We start from the raw sequence: 18,903 nt of genomic DNA on the forward strand, positions 1-18,903 counted from the left end.
ATTAATGGGTTTAAGTATTCCCTTTGTAAGCAAGGGATTGTTAAGCCTTTTGGTTATGCTTACAAAAAAGTCACAGGACAGACATTATCAGCAGCAGTTATAAAATTGTCAATAGCAGTTTCATTGTGCAGCCTAAAACTTAACTCCCTTGACTCTAGAGGTATATATATTAGGTTTAGGTTAGGTTTTTTTAATTAAACCAGCCAGGATGAGTGAAGCCATGAAGGGCGTTTTTATTAATTAAAACACCCAAATGTTGGGTGCTTCAGGTGTTGTTCCTCTTGGATGATCTTGTACCTCTCTGTCTCACACCTGTAAGAATGAGTGATATGGTTAAGGGGGAAACAAAGTGCAGGCAAGGCAATGGAGGCCAGTAGTAATCTTAGGGCTAGGATAATTAGAAATTAGAGAAATTAAGTAAGAGAAATTAGCAAGAGAAATCAGGTAAAATTTATTATACTTAACTTTTGTATCATGAGTTTAGTAGTAAATCTTCATCTTCATCATCATCATCTTCACTGTCACAAAGCTCCAGGTAGGGCTCGGAAACATCAACATCCTCTTCCTGGTATCCAAATAAACGCTTTGCATCACTCAGCTTGTCAGAACACATCTTTTGCCCTTGCTTCAAAAGAGCCAAGATTCCACTCTTATTTTTGGTTGATAGGTGCTTCTCTTCAATAGTGTACTTGTTAGGATCCTGTAATATATAGACTATTTAATGGGGTTTAAGACATTTACAAATTTCCCTGAAAATACTAAAGAAATTAGAATAAATAAATAAAGTTTTCGGTAAAAGTTCAAATATATGTAAAACACACCAGTACAGTATATGAAAACCATGGAATTGTCTACCTGTCAAAGTTGTAAATAGCAAGACAAGTATAAAATTCTGCTGGATAAATGTTTATGAAGAACTGAATTGCAACACACATTTAGGCTGTTAGCTTACCTTGCTTAGATATGAAGGAAAAATTCCACATAACAACTCTTCAGTATGTTCGGTTAAAATCTCTCTCTTATTCTTGTAATATGCGAGATAATGCAGCATTTCTTGAACAGTGTGTTGTTGCTCTTCTCTGGATCTCTTCTGAAGCTCCACATCTTCTACTGCCTTCTTTTTTTGAGCAAGGGACACTAATAAAAGAGGAAATTTATATTTACTGCAAGTAAACTACAACTCAATTTAATGTAATTACAGTTTAGGTACTTGCATTATACATACTATACATAGTTTATTGTGCAGTATCAACCTGATAAAAACCTACGGATTATGATACTGCACCTATTTTACAAACAGTAGTGATGATATTTTACTTCAAAAATAAGTAAAGCTTATCCATTATGCATGCTAAATGTTAGTTATCTTGATAAGGCCGAATTGTAACCCCTGATAAAATGAGATGTAGTTACATACCATTTTGGCTATGATGAGGCAATAAATTGTGCCATGGCAGGATACCTTCTATTGCATCCTTTTCACTGAGAATTTCAGAGTTTTCACTATTGTAGATTTTTATGAAGCCTTGAAGCTTTTTCCTATCACACTCATTTCTGTGCCGGAGGGAAGAGCGCATTTTACTGGATGCTGCAAATAAAGTTTTTTGGCTGAAAGTTTTAAAGTTGTTAAAAAAATTTCCTCATCATTTACCTACATAGAAATTATAGACAAGAGCTAAATAGAAATTGCTTCAGAGTTAACAAAGAAATAGTAAGCCTACCTGCATCAGTGGCAATCAGATTTTTGCGATGCCTGATAGAATCTGCAACTGCCTCGATAGAATATTTTATGTTCTTCGAGGTTGTTCCAGTGTTTAACTCTAACTCCTTACAAATCATTTGTAGGTCAGATCGCCATTCTTGAATCAATGACTTTTGAACATCAAGTTTGTCGATCTCATTTGAAACTGTTATTTCCGTCTCTCTGGCCTATTTGAAAATATAATAAATTTAATGAACAAATCACATTAACCATGATGAGTGGTTCGAACCTATGGGCTTGGCATTCCCAGATGCTTGCTGTAGTTGAATGCGCCACAACATGGTCAAAAGAATTGCAACCTAGGGTACTAATGAACCCACAATTCAATTTTTGTTAATTATGCACCCCCATACCCATTCCATGGGCGGTTGTGCATGCAGTTTCCCATGTACTTGGTCTGTGTCCTCCAGTAGTTTTACCTCTGATGGCCCTTTCAATACACATAGAATTCATATTATTGTGATATATCAATACATGGAGAAAGACATTGAAATGGGGGCATCAAAGGCAGAACTACTGAATGACAGAGACCGAGTTCATGGGGGAATTGTGTGAAACCTGGTTTGGCTTCAGTGGAAGCCTTGGGATCCTTGTGGGTGCAGTAGTACTCCAAGTTGCAATTCATCTGACCATGTCGTGGCGTAGTGAACTAGAGCATGCATCTGAGAGCACTCAGTGCATGGGGTTCAAACCCTCATCACAGTTCCCGTGATATATCACGATACTGTGATTTCTCTGTGAACACATTTGATATATCTCGGAATCATACATTTAGGTTAATTAAATACTATATACTTTATACAAATTAACCTTATTGATATATTGAAAAAGTTCAAGCAGTTAATTCAAGGAAATGGTCGCTAATTTATAATGGAAAATATATGTAGTACATGATCTGAACACATAACTAACCTATAAATGCATTATAATACCTTTCACATATAAATGCATTATAATAAGTTTCAAAATAAATACAAATAAATAAAATAAATATATATTATTTTTAGTACCTTTCTGAGTCGAGTAACTAATGCACGAGCCAGTCCATCAATTTTTCGATGGTTCCAAAAGACTGCACCCTCTGTGAGTTCTTCTGTTCTTTCTGAGAAAAATATTTATAGCAATGAACATCTTGAAGAGCATAGATTAATAACAGTTTCATAACATACCTTTACTCACCAAGACCAACTCAAGTTTGACCAATATGTTTTCATTCTTTTATTGATTATTTGAGGGAGTTGATACTTATTGAATACTGAATACAAATCGCATTATACTGATTACAGGGCAGGTAAAATAATAAAAAACTTGATCAGATGAACCATATAAACAAATACCAGCTTTCAGCATGTTTTTAGTTGTAGAGTTGTATCGTGAGAGGTATGCAAACACTTGCTCTGCCTCTTCCCCTAAAGTCATGCCACTTCCTTCTTGCCACCGCCCTCCATATAATACCTTTAACATAAAAGTATACAGTAAAAAAAAATTCAAATTATTGTACAAAAATTAAAAGCCTATGAAGAATTCTGATGCACTGCTAAATTTTACATAAAACAAAAATTTACATGGTGTTAGATAAATAAAATGATGATATGGATGCAATTGAAAGGCAAACTATAAAGACATGCTCAGTTAAAAAATATGTCATATGACAATGTATATTTATATGTGCATACTTTATTTATAAGAACATTAATTTGAAGACAATATAATTCATTATAATATAGTGTGTGTAGAGAACAAAAGAATACTATACATTAAGTATCTGTAAAGCACATTTTATTACCTCCCAACTTTGTTGTAACGATACAGCTTCTTGTTGCCATCAATATGTACTGCTAAAGGGGTTTTATCACAAGCAGGACACTCATTGTCAGCTTCTCCTCTAATTTTTCTCAGCTCATATTGCTGGAATCGCCATTCGAAGAACACTCTCTTCGAAGTTATATAATTAATGGGTCCAATCTAGGAATAGAATTTTTTAGATGGTGACATTTAAAATGCATATTATGACATAAGATAAATAAACAAAAAAAACATTCCATTTTGTGTTTGAACAAAATTAAAAACTAATTATTAATAAATGAATATACATTACTACAAAATTTTGATAATTTTTGTATTGAAATATAAAACTGAAAATATTAAGAATAACGGTATCAAAACATACACGCCCACGAGAAGCACCAAAGGATTCCAGTGCAGTGACTAATGCCCGAAATGATGTTCCAGGACAATTTCTTTTTATATGGTGCCATGATTCAAGCAGACTGGTGCTGTAGAATGTGCTGCTCTTTCCTAATGATGAATAGAAACCAGACTTGTGCATGGTCTTGCCTAGTTGTTGATGCTCATATCCACAGTGGCATGTATAGATTGGAGTATAGAGGTCATACCTTCCTGTAGTTTAAAATACAGTGCATTGAGTGGTGTGGCGACTTGCTAAAATAGTGATGTAAAAATTAACATTTATAGCAACAAAAATTTCAAAATGTATTGTGATTCAGGAATATCCGGTAATGGAAATAAAAGGGTAAATTTTAAAGTTTATTTACCCATTATAGTGATGAAGATGCAGAGATTGCTGGAGCTTGAAATTTTAAACTTGCAATCTGTGCAGTTGGGGCAAGAATTTGGTGGTTGGGCTGGTACAACAGGTTCTGGTAACAAAGAAAAGGAAGACAGTTTGACAAAATGAGTTTTATGGAAAAGAATTTCAGACTGAATATTTCATTGTTTCTTGATTGTACAAAATATTGACATTATTCTCCAGATAATGACTGAGAAATTCACAGAAAAGAAACAATCAGACGATTAAATCAATCTATAAAACCAAGTGTCAGGTTTAAACTTTAAGACTTCTCCAAATGTTGTAATGACTGAAATGAAACATTTATTCATTTTATTTTGTTATACCAAGATAATCGTAGCTCTAGACTGGGATTAGGAAGTAGAAGTAATCTCGGAACAAAGTACGGATTTTATAAAGGTATCGTATACTTACTCCAGTGAAAGATATTTCCTTCAGGGCACACAGTTTGTGTCGGGTCTAATGGCTCATAAAAGCCATTTTTCCAATATAATCTGTGGTGGAAAGGCATGAGAAAATGTTGCATTTGGTCACAAATGTGACACAAAAATGCAAAACAGTCTTCACATTTGATGCTTGCCTCACAATTTGTACATTGTACACAAACTTTACCTGATGAAAAAAGGGGTAATTATTTATACTAATTTTAAATACTGTATACCTAACATTTTAAACAATCTGAAGTCTAAATGTATTAATAGAGTGTCATTAATATGCATATGATGCTTATTATACAGTATAACCTTAATGAACACAGCAATATTTAATTTACCTTTATCTGGAACACCCAACTCAGACAATGTCCAATCGAACAGCATTGCCCTGCTTTCTCCCCAATTAATCTCTGCATTTTTTCTTCTTTTTTGCCAGTCAGAAACACTTGGCTGAGAATCTTTAATTTGTTCAAGTTCTGCAGCAAGTACTTTGAAATATGGGATTAAAAATTAGTAAGAAAAATTTGTAAGTGAAAGGAATGATTAGTATAATATGTTAAACAAAATTTCATAGGCATTAAGCACAATTTTGGTACATAATATTTATGACGTGTGTCCATTAAATAAACCCTCATTTAAATACCAACAAATGATGTTGGGACATACCAACATCAAATGATTCCAAAGTTTCTTCACCAGCTGCCAAATAACTTTGAGTGTACGTTCTGCCACTAGTAGAATAGCCCGCATTTTGAATGTGTGGTGGTGAAAGTATAGCAGGCAGAATGTCTGGGTGGCACATTTGAAGATTTAAGCATGGTACATAATTGCAAATTGTATACAAGTATTAATATTTTCAGACAAATCTCAAGATATTACTATAACTAACTTTATGCTACCAAGTTGTTCAGTGTTATAGTAATTTAATCTCCATAATTGTCTAGCATACACTTAAAAATAGGCAACAAATATTATTGGAAAGTACACAAATAACAGCTGTAGAAATATTGTTAAGAAAATAATAGAAGATTACCATCAGATTGGGGTGCAGCTGGTCTTTGTTTTGAATTAATGTGTGATACATCCTGTATGTTATCTTTTTTCTGTTTCTTGTTTGTCACCTTTATTGAGTTTGGTTCCTCCACGTTTAAGAGTCTCTTCAAGTACTCATTTCTTTGTATCATTGCAGCACGTGCTTTCTGGTACTCACGTTCAAGATGTTCTCTAGTCATCACTGCTATTCTCCGGTGAAATTCTGAAGAGAAAATAATACTGTTCGAAGGAAAAGTACAAGAACAAAACAAGAAAATTATGCTTATGCAAAATTATGCTACAATGTACCTATTAATAATCTTAAAATTTGCTACAAATTTCCTACTTATAATTATGTGTTAAATTATGGACTTTCCCATAATGATATGCATGTTAGTGGCATTACCTATACTGCCTACCTGGAGCCCCCTAGAGAGATAGTGACACAAGTTAAGGTAATCCCTTTAGTAAGGTGCTGGGTCAACATAAATAAGCTATAACTAATAAGGACACAAATCAATATGTTCATTTAACAGTGGTATTAACATTTATATAAATATAGCTAAGAATAAGTTTTTACAAGTGTAACAAAGTGAAAGAAATGTATGAAAATTTTGATGATATATTAAAATGCTCATTGATTGAACTTGTCTTCCTATATATAAAGTATAAAAATAGTAAACACAGTACCATTATTGTTGTCTGTAGTTATTTTTGGAACATCTGGTATGTACAGCATACTGTCAAAATCCGATGATCTATCTGAAAAATTGATTGGTAGCGTAAATATTTGAATTCATTGCATAGCCTTTTATACAAACAAAAAAGAAAAATTGTACAGAAAAGCTAACACAACATTATAACACCTTTCTGTGGTACTTTCTATGGTACAAAAGAAAACAAACCTTAATTATAAAGGAAAATAAACTGACAGAAGAACTATGAATACTGCTGAAAATACTTTCCACAAAATATCTGAACCAAGGGATAGTACCCCGAGATTTGAAATATGAAAATTTCACCCTTACAGTATTTAAAAAAAAAGCAGAAAGAGTTAAGCACAAAACTAATGTCCAATCAGCTAGGTATAACACATCTGCAAGCTCATGGCGAAAATCCTAAGGGAGGGAATCATTTACCATCTTTCAGTGAACAATCTTATTCAATCGACACACCATGGTCTTCTTAAAAACAGATGCTACCTTATAAACCTCCTCACTTTTGGGACATGGTAACATGGTACTCAGATAAAGGGTTTCCGGTGGATGTAGTATACATGGATTATGCTAAAGACTTTAATAAGGTACCACATGGAAGACTAGCAAGGAAATTACAGGTTCATGAAAAAAATTGTAAAGTGCACAAAACAATAGTTAAAACAAAGAGAGCAAAAGGTCATACTAAATGGGAATGAATATGAAGAAATGTGTTAAGTTGAGTACCTCAGGGGTCCATTTTTAAGTCTAAAATATTTTTCATATATTGAACATCTATGATATAGAAAAGAATATAATCTAATCAACCACATCCTCATATTTGCAAATGCCTGGCATTTCACGAGCACTTTGTCTGGGGTTTATATTCTAGCCGGGGAGGATTTACTGGGTTAGGCTAACCTAACCTAACTTAACCAAACCAAACCAAGTATCTCAAGTTACAAATATCTCTGGGAATTCATATTATCTGCTGTTGTAGAATTGACAAAATGGACAGTGTCAACAAAATTATTCCCACATACTCCGTCACTATGTGATGGAGTACACATAGAATAGGGACTGAATTGTCCCTGACAGGGACAATTCTGTAACAAATGTTCTAGCATAAAACTTTGTACAGTTTAGTAATTCCTTACCATTTGATGTACTAGGTAGATCCATGTTTGGTGAAGTTTTATAGCTGGAGCTGGAAGATCCTGTCGAGATGACTTCTTCAAAGAGAATAGCTTCAACACATTGTGTCTTGAGTCTTCCAGTACTTGGCCTACAGTTACCAGATCTGATTTACAGAAACTAGTGAACTATGGAGATAAGATTGTTAATAATATACTTTTTTTGAGATTCATATGACTTGCAGCTTAAAAACCAATCTTATTTTAAAATAGTACACTAAAGTACATAGCAAATTGCGAAATTCGTAGTTTTTTAACTACTTTAAAGCTAAATTCTCAAGCTTTGAAAATAAGCACAATTTGCTATTTTAAGCGGAATCTGGCAACTCTGATTTAGCATGTAAACATTGACTTGCATTCACAATGTAGTTATTTATTTTTCAACAATTTAAAACGAGTTATGAAAATACACACATTGGTACATTATTGCAAAGGCACTATACTATATATATATATATATAAATTGTTGCAAGTCGAGCAACAAATATTTTACATTGAACAACAAATGAGATTGGAAAAGCAGTATTGCCAAAATAGACCCCAGACACACCCTGTGGGTAGTAATGGACCCCCATACCGACCCTATGAGGGGTAGTGGACCCCATAATAACACTATGGGCGATAGTGGACACTATACAAACACTATGGGCGGTAGTTGACTTCATAGAGACCCTGTGGGCGGTAAGGGACCCCCTATCGACCCTGTGGGCGGCAGTGGACCCCCTATCGGTCCTGTGGGCGGCAGTGGACCCCCTACCGACCCTGTGGGCGGCAGTGGACCCCTACCGAACGTGTGGGCGGCAGTGGACCCCCTACCGACCCTGTGGGCGGCAGTGGACCCCCTATCGATCCTGTGGGCGGTAGTGGACCCCCCCCATATCGACCCTGTGGGCGGCAGTGGACCCCCTATCGATCCTGTGGGCGGCAGTGGACCCCCTACCGACCCAGTGGGTGGCAGTGGACCCCCTGCCGACCCTGTGGGCGGTAGTGGACCCCTACCGACCCTGTGGACGGTAGTTGACTTCATAGCGACCCAGTGGGCGGTAGTGAACCCCATACCGACCCTGTGGGTGGCGGTGGACTCCATACCGACTCTGTGGGCGGCAGTGAACCCTATATACTAATCCTGTGGGCGATACTGTACCCTATAGTCATCCTGTGGGGGCAATGGATGCCATACATATCCAGTGGGTGTTATTGTACCCCATACTTATTCTGTGGGTGGTTGGAGCCCCATACCCATCCTGTGGGTTATAGTGGACCCCATACTCATCCTGTGGGTGGTATTGGACCCCATACCTATCCTGTGGGTGGTTGTGAGCCCATACCCATCCTGTCGGTGGTAGTGGACGCAATACACATCCAGTGGATGGTATTGGATCCCATACCCTTCCTGTGGGTGGAAGTGATCCCCATACCATTCCTGTGGGTGGATGTGACCCCCATACTCATCCTGCGGGTGTTATTGGACCCCTTACCCACCTAACAGGTGGTAGTGGACCCTAATCCTATAGTTTCCAATAATCCACACCATACCATCCTGTTTGCAGTAGTTTACCCTATATACATTCCAACATAACATCGTTTTCTGTTAGCGTTCCTACAAAACATTCTTTAAAGATTTCTAAAGCACAAACTATAGTATATAATATTGATTGGTGAAGCACTTATTCTATGTAATAATTTATTGTGCTTATTATAATTTACTAAGAACAACTAATATTTCTCAAAACAAAACTACGAGCCTTCAATAGGATGTAGCTGATCTGTAATATTATAAGAGCATGGACAATAGTAGGTGAATTTCACAACCCATGTGGGACCTGAAAACTACAATTTTCGTTATAATTGAACCAATCACGACTATTCAGCTATCTACGTTGATGGACGAGTACTGTGAGACGTAAATTGGTACGTGAGGAAGAGTTTGAGCCTTGGTAAAAAAGTTAACTGGGAATATATCACATATGTACTAAATCACATTCCACATATTGACTTTAAGCACTAGTCATATATGTACTGTCTTGTGTGAGAACGGGTTGATATATATATATATATATATATATATATATATATATATATATATATATATATATATATATATATATATATATATATATATATATATATATATATATATATATATATATATATATATATATATATATATATATATATATATATATATACATATGTCGTACCTAGTAGCCAGAACGCACTTCTCAGCCTACTATGCAAGGCCCGATTTTCCTAATAAGCCAAGTTTTCATGAATTAATGTTTTTTCGACTACCTAACCTACCTAACCTGACCTAACCTAACTTTTTCGGTTACCTAACCTAACCTAACCTATAGAGATAGGTTAGGTTAGGTTAGGTAGGGATGGTTAGGTTCGGTCATATATCTACGTTAATTTTAACTCTAATAAAAAAAAAGTGACCTCATACATAATGAAATGGGTAGCTTTATCATTTCATAAGAAAAAAATTAGAGAAAATATATTAATTCAGGAAAACTTGGCTTATTAGGCAAATCGGGCCTTGCATAGTAAGCTGAGAAGTGCGTTCTGGCTATTAGGTACGACATATATATATATATATATATATATATATATATATATATATATATATATATATATATATATATATATATATATATATATATATATATATATATATCCTCCCCAGCACTCAAATCAGTCCACTTCTCATTCCTGCTCCTACTTATCTATATATATATATATATATATATATATATATATATATATATATATATATATATATATATATATATATATATATATATATATATATATATATATATATATATATATATATATGTGTGTGTGTGTGTGTATATCACGAAAATAAACACGTGATTAAGAATGTGACAATGTCAGACCACGGAGGAAAATGAAACAGGAATTTCCTTAAGTACTTTCGTATATTAAATACATCTTCAGAAGGAATGATTTTACAGATCGAGTGATAGGTATAAATAGGCAGGAGAGAGTGGTGAAGTGGGGTGAGGTACAATACTTGGACAACGCAGACGGCCCATTGGCCCATCAGATGCTCCCAATTGGCCCATTCGATGTAGCCCAATGGCCCATCCCATTTTATGCTTGTATGTCTGCTGTATCAGATGGGCCATTGGGCTACATCGGATGGGCCAATTGGGTGCATCTGATGGGCCAATGGGCCGTCTGCGTTGTCCAAGTATTGTACCTTGTACGTATTGTACGTTGTCCAAGTATTGTTGCATATATATATATATATATATATATATATATATATATATATATATATATATATATATATATATATATATATATATATATATATATATATATATATATATATATATATATATATATATATATATAACTGAAAACTCACAACCCAGAAGTGACTCGAACCCATACTCCCAGAAGCAACGCAACTGGTATGTACAAGAAGCCTTAATCCACTTGACCATCACGACCGGACAAAATGAGGTGATAGCCTAAGCTATTTGAACCACCCCACCGCCGGCACTCGGATAGTAATCTTGGGCATAGCATTTTACCAAATCACCTCATTCTTTGGGGCACACGTGAGGAACACAAATGCGAACAAGCCTGAATGGTCCCCAGGACAATATGCAACTGAAAACTCACACCCCAGAAGTGACTCGAACCCATACTCCCAGAAGCAACGGAACTGGTATGTACAAGACGCCTTAATCCACTTGACCATCACGACCGGACAAAATGAGGTGATAGCCTAAGCTATTTGAACCACCCCACCGCCGGCACTCGGATAGTAATCTTGGGCATAGCATTTTACCAAATCACCTCATTCTTTGGGGCACACGTGAGGAACACAAATGCGAACAAGCCTGAATGGTCCCCAGGACAATATGCAACTGGAAACTCACACCTCAGAAGTGACTCGAACCCATACTCCCAGAAGCAACGCAACTGGTATGTACAAGACGCCTTAATCCACTTGACCATCACGACCGGACAAAATGAGGTGATAGCCTAAGCTATTTGAACCACCCCACCGCCGGCACTCGGATAGTAATCTTGGGCATAGCATTTTACCAAATCACCTCATTCTTTGGGGCACACGTGAGGAACACAAATGCGAACAAGCCTGAATGGTCCCCAGGACAATATGCAACTGAAAACTCACACCCCAGAAGTGACTCGAACCCATACTCCCAGAAGCAATGCAACTGGTATGTACAAGACGCCTTAATCCACTTGACCATCACGACCGGACAAAATGAGGTGATAGCCTAAGCTATTTGAACCACCCCACCGCCGGCACTCGGATAGTAATCTTGGGCATAGCATTTTACCAAATCAACTCATTCTTTGGGGCACACGTGAGGAACACAAATGCGAACAAGCCTGAATGGTCCCCAGGACAATATGCAACTGAAAACTCACACCCCAGAAGTGACTCGAACCCAAACTCCCAGAAGCAACGTAACTGGTATGTACAAGACGCCTTAATCCACTTGACCATCACGACCGGACAAAATGAGGTGATAGCCTAAGCTATTTGAACCACCCCACCGCCGGCACTCGGATAGTAATCTTGGGCATAGCATTTTACCAAATCACCTCATTCTTTGGGGCACACGTGAAGGACCATTCAGGCTTGTTCGCATTTGTGTTCCTCACGTGTGCCCCAAAGAATGAGGTGATTTGGTAAAATGCTATGCCCAAGATTACTATCCGAGTGCCGGCGGTGGGGTGGTTCAAATAGCTTAGGCTATCACCTCATTTTGTCCGGTCGTGATGGTCAAGTGGATTAAGGCGTCTTGTACATACCAGTTGCGTTGCTTCTGGGAGTATGGGTTCGAGTCACTTCTGGGGTGTGAGTTTTCAGTTGCATATTGTCCTGGGGACCATTCAGGCTTGTTCGCATTTGTGTTCCTCACGTGTGCCCCAAAGAATGAGGTGATTTGGTAAAATGCTATGCCCAAGATTACTATCCGAGTGCCGGCGGTGGGGTGGTTCAAATAGCTTAGGCTATCACCTCATTTTGTCCGGTCGTGATGGTCAAGTGGATTAAGGCGTCTTGTACATACCAGTTGCGTTGCTTCTGGGAGTATGGGTTCGAGTCACTTCTGAGGTGTGAGTTTTCAGTTGCATATTGTCCTGGGGACCATTCAGGCTTGTTCGCATTTGTGTTCCTCACGTGTGACCCAAAGAATGAGGTGATTTGGTAAAATGCTATGCCCAAGATTACAATCCGAGTGCCGGCAGTGGGGTGGTTCAAATAGCTTAGGCTATCACCTCATTTTGTCCGGTCGTGATGGTCAAGTGGATTAAGGCGTCTTGTACATACCAGTTGCGTTGCTTCTGGGAGTATGGGTTCGAGTCACTTCTGGGGTGTGAGTTTTCAATTGCATATTGTCCTGGGGACCATTCAGGCTTGTTCGCATATATATATATATATATATATATATATATATATATATATATATATATATATATATATATATATAAATATATATATATTATATATATAATATATTTATATATATATATATATATATATATATATATATATATATATATATGTATATATATATATATATATATATATATATATGTCGTACCTAATAGCCAGAACGCACTTCTCAGCCTACTATTCAAGGCCCGATTTGCCTAATAAGCCAAGTTTTCATGAATTAATGTTTTTTCGTCTACCTAACCTACCTAACCTAACCTAACCTAGCTTTTTTTGGCTACCTAACCTAACCTTACCTATAAATATAGGTTAGGTTAGGTTAGGTAGGGTTGGTTAGGTTCGGTCATATATCTACGTTAATTTTAACTCCAATAAAAAAAAATTGACCTCATACATAGAGAAAAGGGTTGCTTTATCATTTCATAAGAAAAATATTATAGTAAATATATTAATTCAGGAAAACTTGGCTTATTAGGCAAATCGGGCCTTGAATAGTAGGCTGAGAAGTGAGTTCTGGCTACTAGGTACGACATATATATATATATATATATATATATATATATATATATATATATATATATATATATGTCGTACCTAGTAGCCAGAACGCACTTTTCAGCCTACTATGCAAGGCCCGATTTGCCTAATAAGCCAAGTTTTCATGAATTAATTGTTTTTCGACTACCTAACCTACCTAACCTAACCTAACCTAACTTTTTCGGCTACCTAACCTAACCTAACCTATAAAGATAGGTTAGGTTAGGTTAGGTAGGGTTGGTTAGGTTCGGTCATATATCTACGTTAATTTTTACTCCAATAAAATAAAATTGACCTCATACATAATGAAATGGGTAGCTTTATCATTTCATAAGAAAAAAATTAGAGAAAATATATTAATTCAGGAAAACTTGGCTTATTAGGCAAATCGGGCCTTGCATAGTAGGCCGAGAAGTGCATTCTGGCTACTAGGTACGACATATATATATATATATATATATATATATATATATATATATATATATATATATATATATATATATATATATATATATATATATATATATATATATATATATATATATATATATAACCCTTATATGAATTAGATACTAATTTACTTACATCTCGGTCTAGACGGGGAGGAGAGTGGTCGGTTTCGTCACTATTTCAATAATACATGGTGGGGGGGAGGTGTAGCGTCCTTTTATTGACTCAGAACAGTGGGGGGCAACGTTGCCACATACAACACCTCTCAGTCCTTTTTGTAAGAGAAGGGTTAGGCCTGCTGTAGAAAACTTTTTTTTTTCCTCTCGTCTGGAGGTCATCACTAGGGGACTTCTACTTCAAAAAACATCAGGAGGACTGGCTATGTTGTGAGGGAGTGACATTCCTTGGTGGGTGAATACACACTCACACTCACATACACACACACACACTCACACTCACACACACACACTCACACTCACACTCACACACACAAACACTCACACACACAAACACTCACACACACACACACACACACACACACACACACACACACACACACACACACACACGCACACACACACACACTCTCACACACTCTTTCTCACACTCCCATATATATATATATATATATATATATATATATATATATATATATATATATATATATATATATATATATATATATATATATATATATTGTGACGATAATCTCCTTCAAGAGATTGAGCCTGCTCTTCCCTTCATAATTACGTCGTCACAATTATATAAAAGACTATGGAAGAAATGTCAAACAACGACAACAACACCAGCACCAGCAAGGCTTGCCAGGGTGAGCAGAAACGTATGCATCCAGCCACCTGTTCGAACTCCAACCACCAAACTACCCGTTGATCGCTACGGCTCCGCTGATTGGTCGCCGGTCTGGCTGCACCTGCACTCGCCCCCAATACTACCCGATGTCTGGGGTCGCCCCAACATCAGTCTTCAGAATGTTCCGTGCTTTCGTAGCCAGCACACCTCCCAGCTAGACTCTAGAGTGTACTGAGAGAGGTGGTGGCTTTAAGCCAATATTCCAGCACCTCCCACTTACTGTTGTATTGCACTTCTTGTTATTTTGCCTTAACGTAACTTTCATTGTGTCATTTAAGTATTCTTATTATTTTGATTGATTGATTTTATTATACATATTTGTCTGTCCATATTTTCATGTTTTGATTTATTTAACGTAATTAAAATTTCATTGTTAAAGTTTACTTGTGTTTTGTGTGTCTTCTCCTTACCTTACCACAGACGAAGTTCCAGTTTTTTCTATTTTTTTTTATAACTATGTGACGAGGCCATACCCCTAGCCTTAAACAGCCGAACACCAACGCGTTACCGTCACAAGTTATATGGGGGCCTGTCCGGGATGCCTCACTCAGGTACTGGTGCCAAGTGGTAATTTATGGTAAGCGTATTTAACTTTGTTAACGTAGCTTTACTATTTTTCATTCAATTTCATTTTTTATAAGGTGCGGTGTATTGTGCATTACGAGAGTAACATATAGTGAAGGTGAGACAACTTTGGATTACGTGGTGACTGTAGGCCTCAGTCATACTCTTAATTGGTCATCTCTCCCTCCTTGTTATTACTCGTATTTACCATCTATGTCCCTTGAATATTTCTCATTCTGACAGATCATCATATTGGTACCCTGGTACTGTGGTCTGCCCCGGGTCAAGAGTACCCAATCTTCTGCAATCTGACTGTAGGAGGACAAAGAGGGCCATAGTTCCTCTAGCTCGAACTTTAGTTGCTGAATTGGGACCTCAGCAGCAGTTCTCGTCACCAGTTGACACCTCGCACCCCTACACGTCAGTCAGAGATGATGATACATACAACGGTAGGGAATTAGCTTATTTTTTCAGAGCACAAAAGTTCGCTAATTCTGTAAGTATCATATTAAAAGAGTGGGAAAAACTTGCTTTATGTCCTATAGAGACTTGGCAAGGTATGCCTACATTCTTGGACTACCAATTTTACTTTTGAAGCATTTAACTGTTTCATTTGTTTTCGAAACTTTGTTTCATTTGTTAGTAGGATTTTCTTGCCCTTATTCTCTTACATGAGTACCGGGTACAAGATTTCCTGCGCCCTTGATTTAATTTAATCATTTAATATCTTTCACTTAACGTTAATTGTTAAAGATCACACAGGATAGGTGCCAGTTGCCACGTTGTCCTGTTTCTGACATTTCATTATTGAACATTCGTGTACCTTTATTTGCTAATTTCACCATGTTTCGTCTCCAAACTTTCCGTGCAAATCCAGCAGGTGAAATAGGGACTTTAAGTCGTGCCAAGAGGACTGAACTACAAACTCTTGCACATGAGTATCAACTAGAAGTTCCCTATCAAGCCAACAAAAATGACCTACACAACCTGTTGCTGGATTACTATTTAGAGCAAGGTAAGATAGACTCTGAAACTCATGAAACTTACTATATTGCAGATAAAACTGACTTGGCAACGATGAAACTTAAACTAGAGCTGGCTAAGATTGAACGTGAGCAGCAAAAGGAAGCCCGCGAACAGCAAAGGGAAGCCCTCGAACAACAAGAACGAGCAGCTGCCATACGGAGGGAAGAACAAGAACGAGGACTCGCCCTCCAAGAACGTGAGGTTGCACTACTCCAGGAGCGGGAACGAGTACAGCTTGAAGCACTCCAGGAGCGGGAACGCGTACAGCTTGAAACCAAACAACGCGAGTTGGAAATGCAACGTGAACATGACAAGCAACAAGCAACTCTGGCTCTAGAGTGTCGTCAACGTGAAATCGCCTTGGAAACTTCCCACTTCACTCAACGCCAACAAGCTACTGCCAATCTTCCCGTCAGTTTTAATATATCACATGCAAGTAAGTTAATGCCATCCTTTGTAGAAGCAGAAGTTGATGTGTTCTTTACCACCTTTGAAACCCTTGCTAATCAACTCAGTTGGCCTGTCGACCAATGGGCAACACTTCTCAGAGTCCATCTTACAGGTAGAGCTGCAGTCACACTCAGTACTTTGGCGTCTGAGAATGACTACTACACTCTGAAACAAGCAGTGTTGGACGCCTACCTCCTCTCTACTGAAAGTTATAGAAGGAAATTCCGTGACCACCTGAAGGCAAGTACCACTACCTTCCTCGAGTTTGCCAACACGAAACGGAGGTATTTCATGAAATGGCTGGAAGCAGCACATGTCTCTACTTTTACAGAACTCGTCAACCTGATGCTTGTTGAAGAATTCTTGAGACGTGTGCCGCCTCCTGTCCGCCTCTACTTAGCAGATAAAGAAGAAACCGACTACCTGAAGTGTGCTAAGTCGGCTGACACTTACAGCCTCATCCACCGGCTGACACCTGAACCATCCTCCAGTAAGAAGTCGTGGTACAGTTACGAGAAGGTGAGCCCCGATCAAGCTGGTTCACAACTGTACTGCAAATATTGTAGACTCTATGGACATACCATAGACAAGTGTGGTAAGTCTCAATACAAGGGAACCACTGACCAACAACGACCCAAACCAACTCCTCCTAAGTCCGGTAAGCCTGTGATGAATGTTGGTGTTGATGTTAATGATCTTTCTCTTTTCAGTAACCACCTGTATACTGGAACTGTCTCTGCCAACGGTTCAAATCCGGAGGGACGTTTCAAATTGAAGATCTTGAGGGACACAGCGGCTCTACAATCGATCATCTTGAAGTCGGCTGTGCCCAACATAGTCTACACCGGGGAAACAGTCTTCATCACTGACCTCACTGCTACCACTCCATACCCTCTCGCCAGAGTCCACCTGAATTGTCCCTACGTGAACGGGGAAGTCCAAGTCGCCGTCAGGGAAAAGCCTTTTCCCATGCCTGGAGTGCAACTTCTCCTAGGCAACGACTTGGCAGAAGACCTGCAACCGACCAACCTGATCGTCATGGACAAACCCCAGGTGTGTAACTCTGTGCCCATAAATCCTATTCTCGAGTATGTTCCAGCAGAGGTTCAAGAGAGTGATGAAGTTTCTCCTCCGGTTCTCGTGACCACCCGTGCACAAGCCGCACGTCCACAGCCAGCTGACTCTACTGCTACCGCTGTCCCTCAAGACCCTCAGAAACGACCCCCGCATCTGACCAAGTTGGAGTTCCGTAAGTTGCAGAGGGAAGATCTTACTTTAACACCATTGTTTTTCCAGGCTGAGACTCAACCCGACAGTATTCCTGGGTTCTTCCTAGAGAACGACTTGCTCTACCGCAGATATAGACCCAGTAAACTGAAGGAGGAGGACGATTGGGCCAACACCGAACAACTTGTGATTCCCACCAGCCTGCGGCCCACTATTCTACACCTGGCCCACGGAGCATTCTCCCACTACGGCTTCAACAAGACTTACCATGGGATTCGCCAAGACTACTACTGGCCAGGTATGGTAAATAACGTCAAACAGTACGTAAAACAGTGTCATACATGTCAGATGGCAGGCAAACCGAACGTCTCCATTCCCAGAGCACCACTGATTCCCATACAGGTGCCTGCGGAACCTTTCCACAGACTCATAATAGACTGTGTCGGTCCTTTACCTCGGACCAGTTCAGGTAACGCCTACATCCTAACCATCCTGTGTCCTACCACCAGATTTCCCATAGCAGTTCCAGTGAAGAACATCACGGCTGCTACGGTTATCAAACATCTACTGAAGATCTTCACTCGATACGGATTTCCCAGGGAG

The 18,903-nt window shown here is 38.2% G+C and overlaps 1 protein-coding gene across 1 annotated transcript; it reads right to left on the minus strand.

The window, feature by feature from the left end:
* Positions 1–208: 208 nt before the first annotated feature.
* On the minus strand, positions 209–5,271 carry LOC138363909 (uncharacterized). Its single transcript, XM_069323367.1, has 12 exons — positions 5,125–5,271; positions 4,767–4,964; positions 4,318–4,422; positions 3,933–4,162; positions 3,549–3,727; positions 3,100–3,217; positions 2,773–2,864; positions 1,722–1,929; positions 1,418–1,588; positions 953–1,137; positions 465–700; positions 209–312 (listed from the first exon to the last, which is right to left on the minus strand). Exons 6-11 carry the CDS (start codon positions 3,179–3,181, stop codon positions 473–475), a joined length of 966 nt encoding a protein of 321 aa, XP_069179468.1. The 5' UTR covers positions 3,182–3,217; positions 3,549–3,727; positions 3,933–4,162; positions 4,318–4,422; positions 4,767–4,964; positions 5,125–5,271; the 3' UTR covers positions 209–312; positions 465–472.
* Positions 5,272–18,903: the final 13,632 nt, after the last annotated feature.

This window comes from Procambarus clarkii, chromosome 12 (genome assembly GCF_040958095.1).
Source record: "Procambarus clarkii isolate CNS0578487 chromosome 12, FALCON_Pclarkii_2.0, whole genome shotgun sequence".
Classification (NCBI taxonomy): Eukaryota; Metazoa; Arthropoda; class Malacostraca; order Decapoda; family Cambaridae; genus Procambarus; species Procambarus clarkii.

What these genes read in the sequence shown, in the direction of transcription:
- LOC138363909 (XM_069323367.1), bottom strand. Translation starts at nt 3,181, where the DNA reads ATGACTTTAGGGGAAGAGGCAGAGCAAGTGTTTGCATACCTCTCACGA. An exon ending in TCTGATTGCCACTGATGCAG is followed by an intron (nt 1,589 to 1,721) that starts GTAGGCTTACTA and finishes CTTTATTTGCAG; the next exon opens with CATCCAGTAAAATGCGCTCT. An exon ending in GCCTCATCATAGCCAAAATG is followed by an intron (nt 1,138 to 1,417) that starts GTATGTAACTAC and finishes CTCTTTTATTAG; the next exon opens with TGTCCCTTGCTCAAAAAAAG.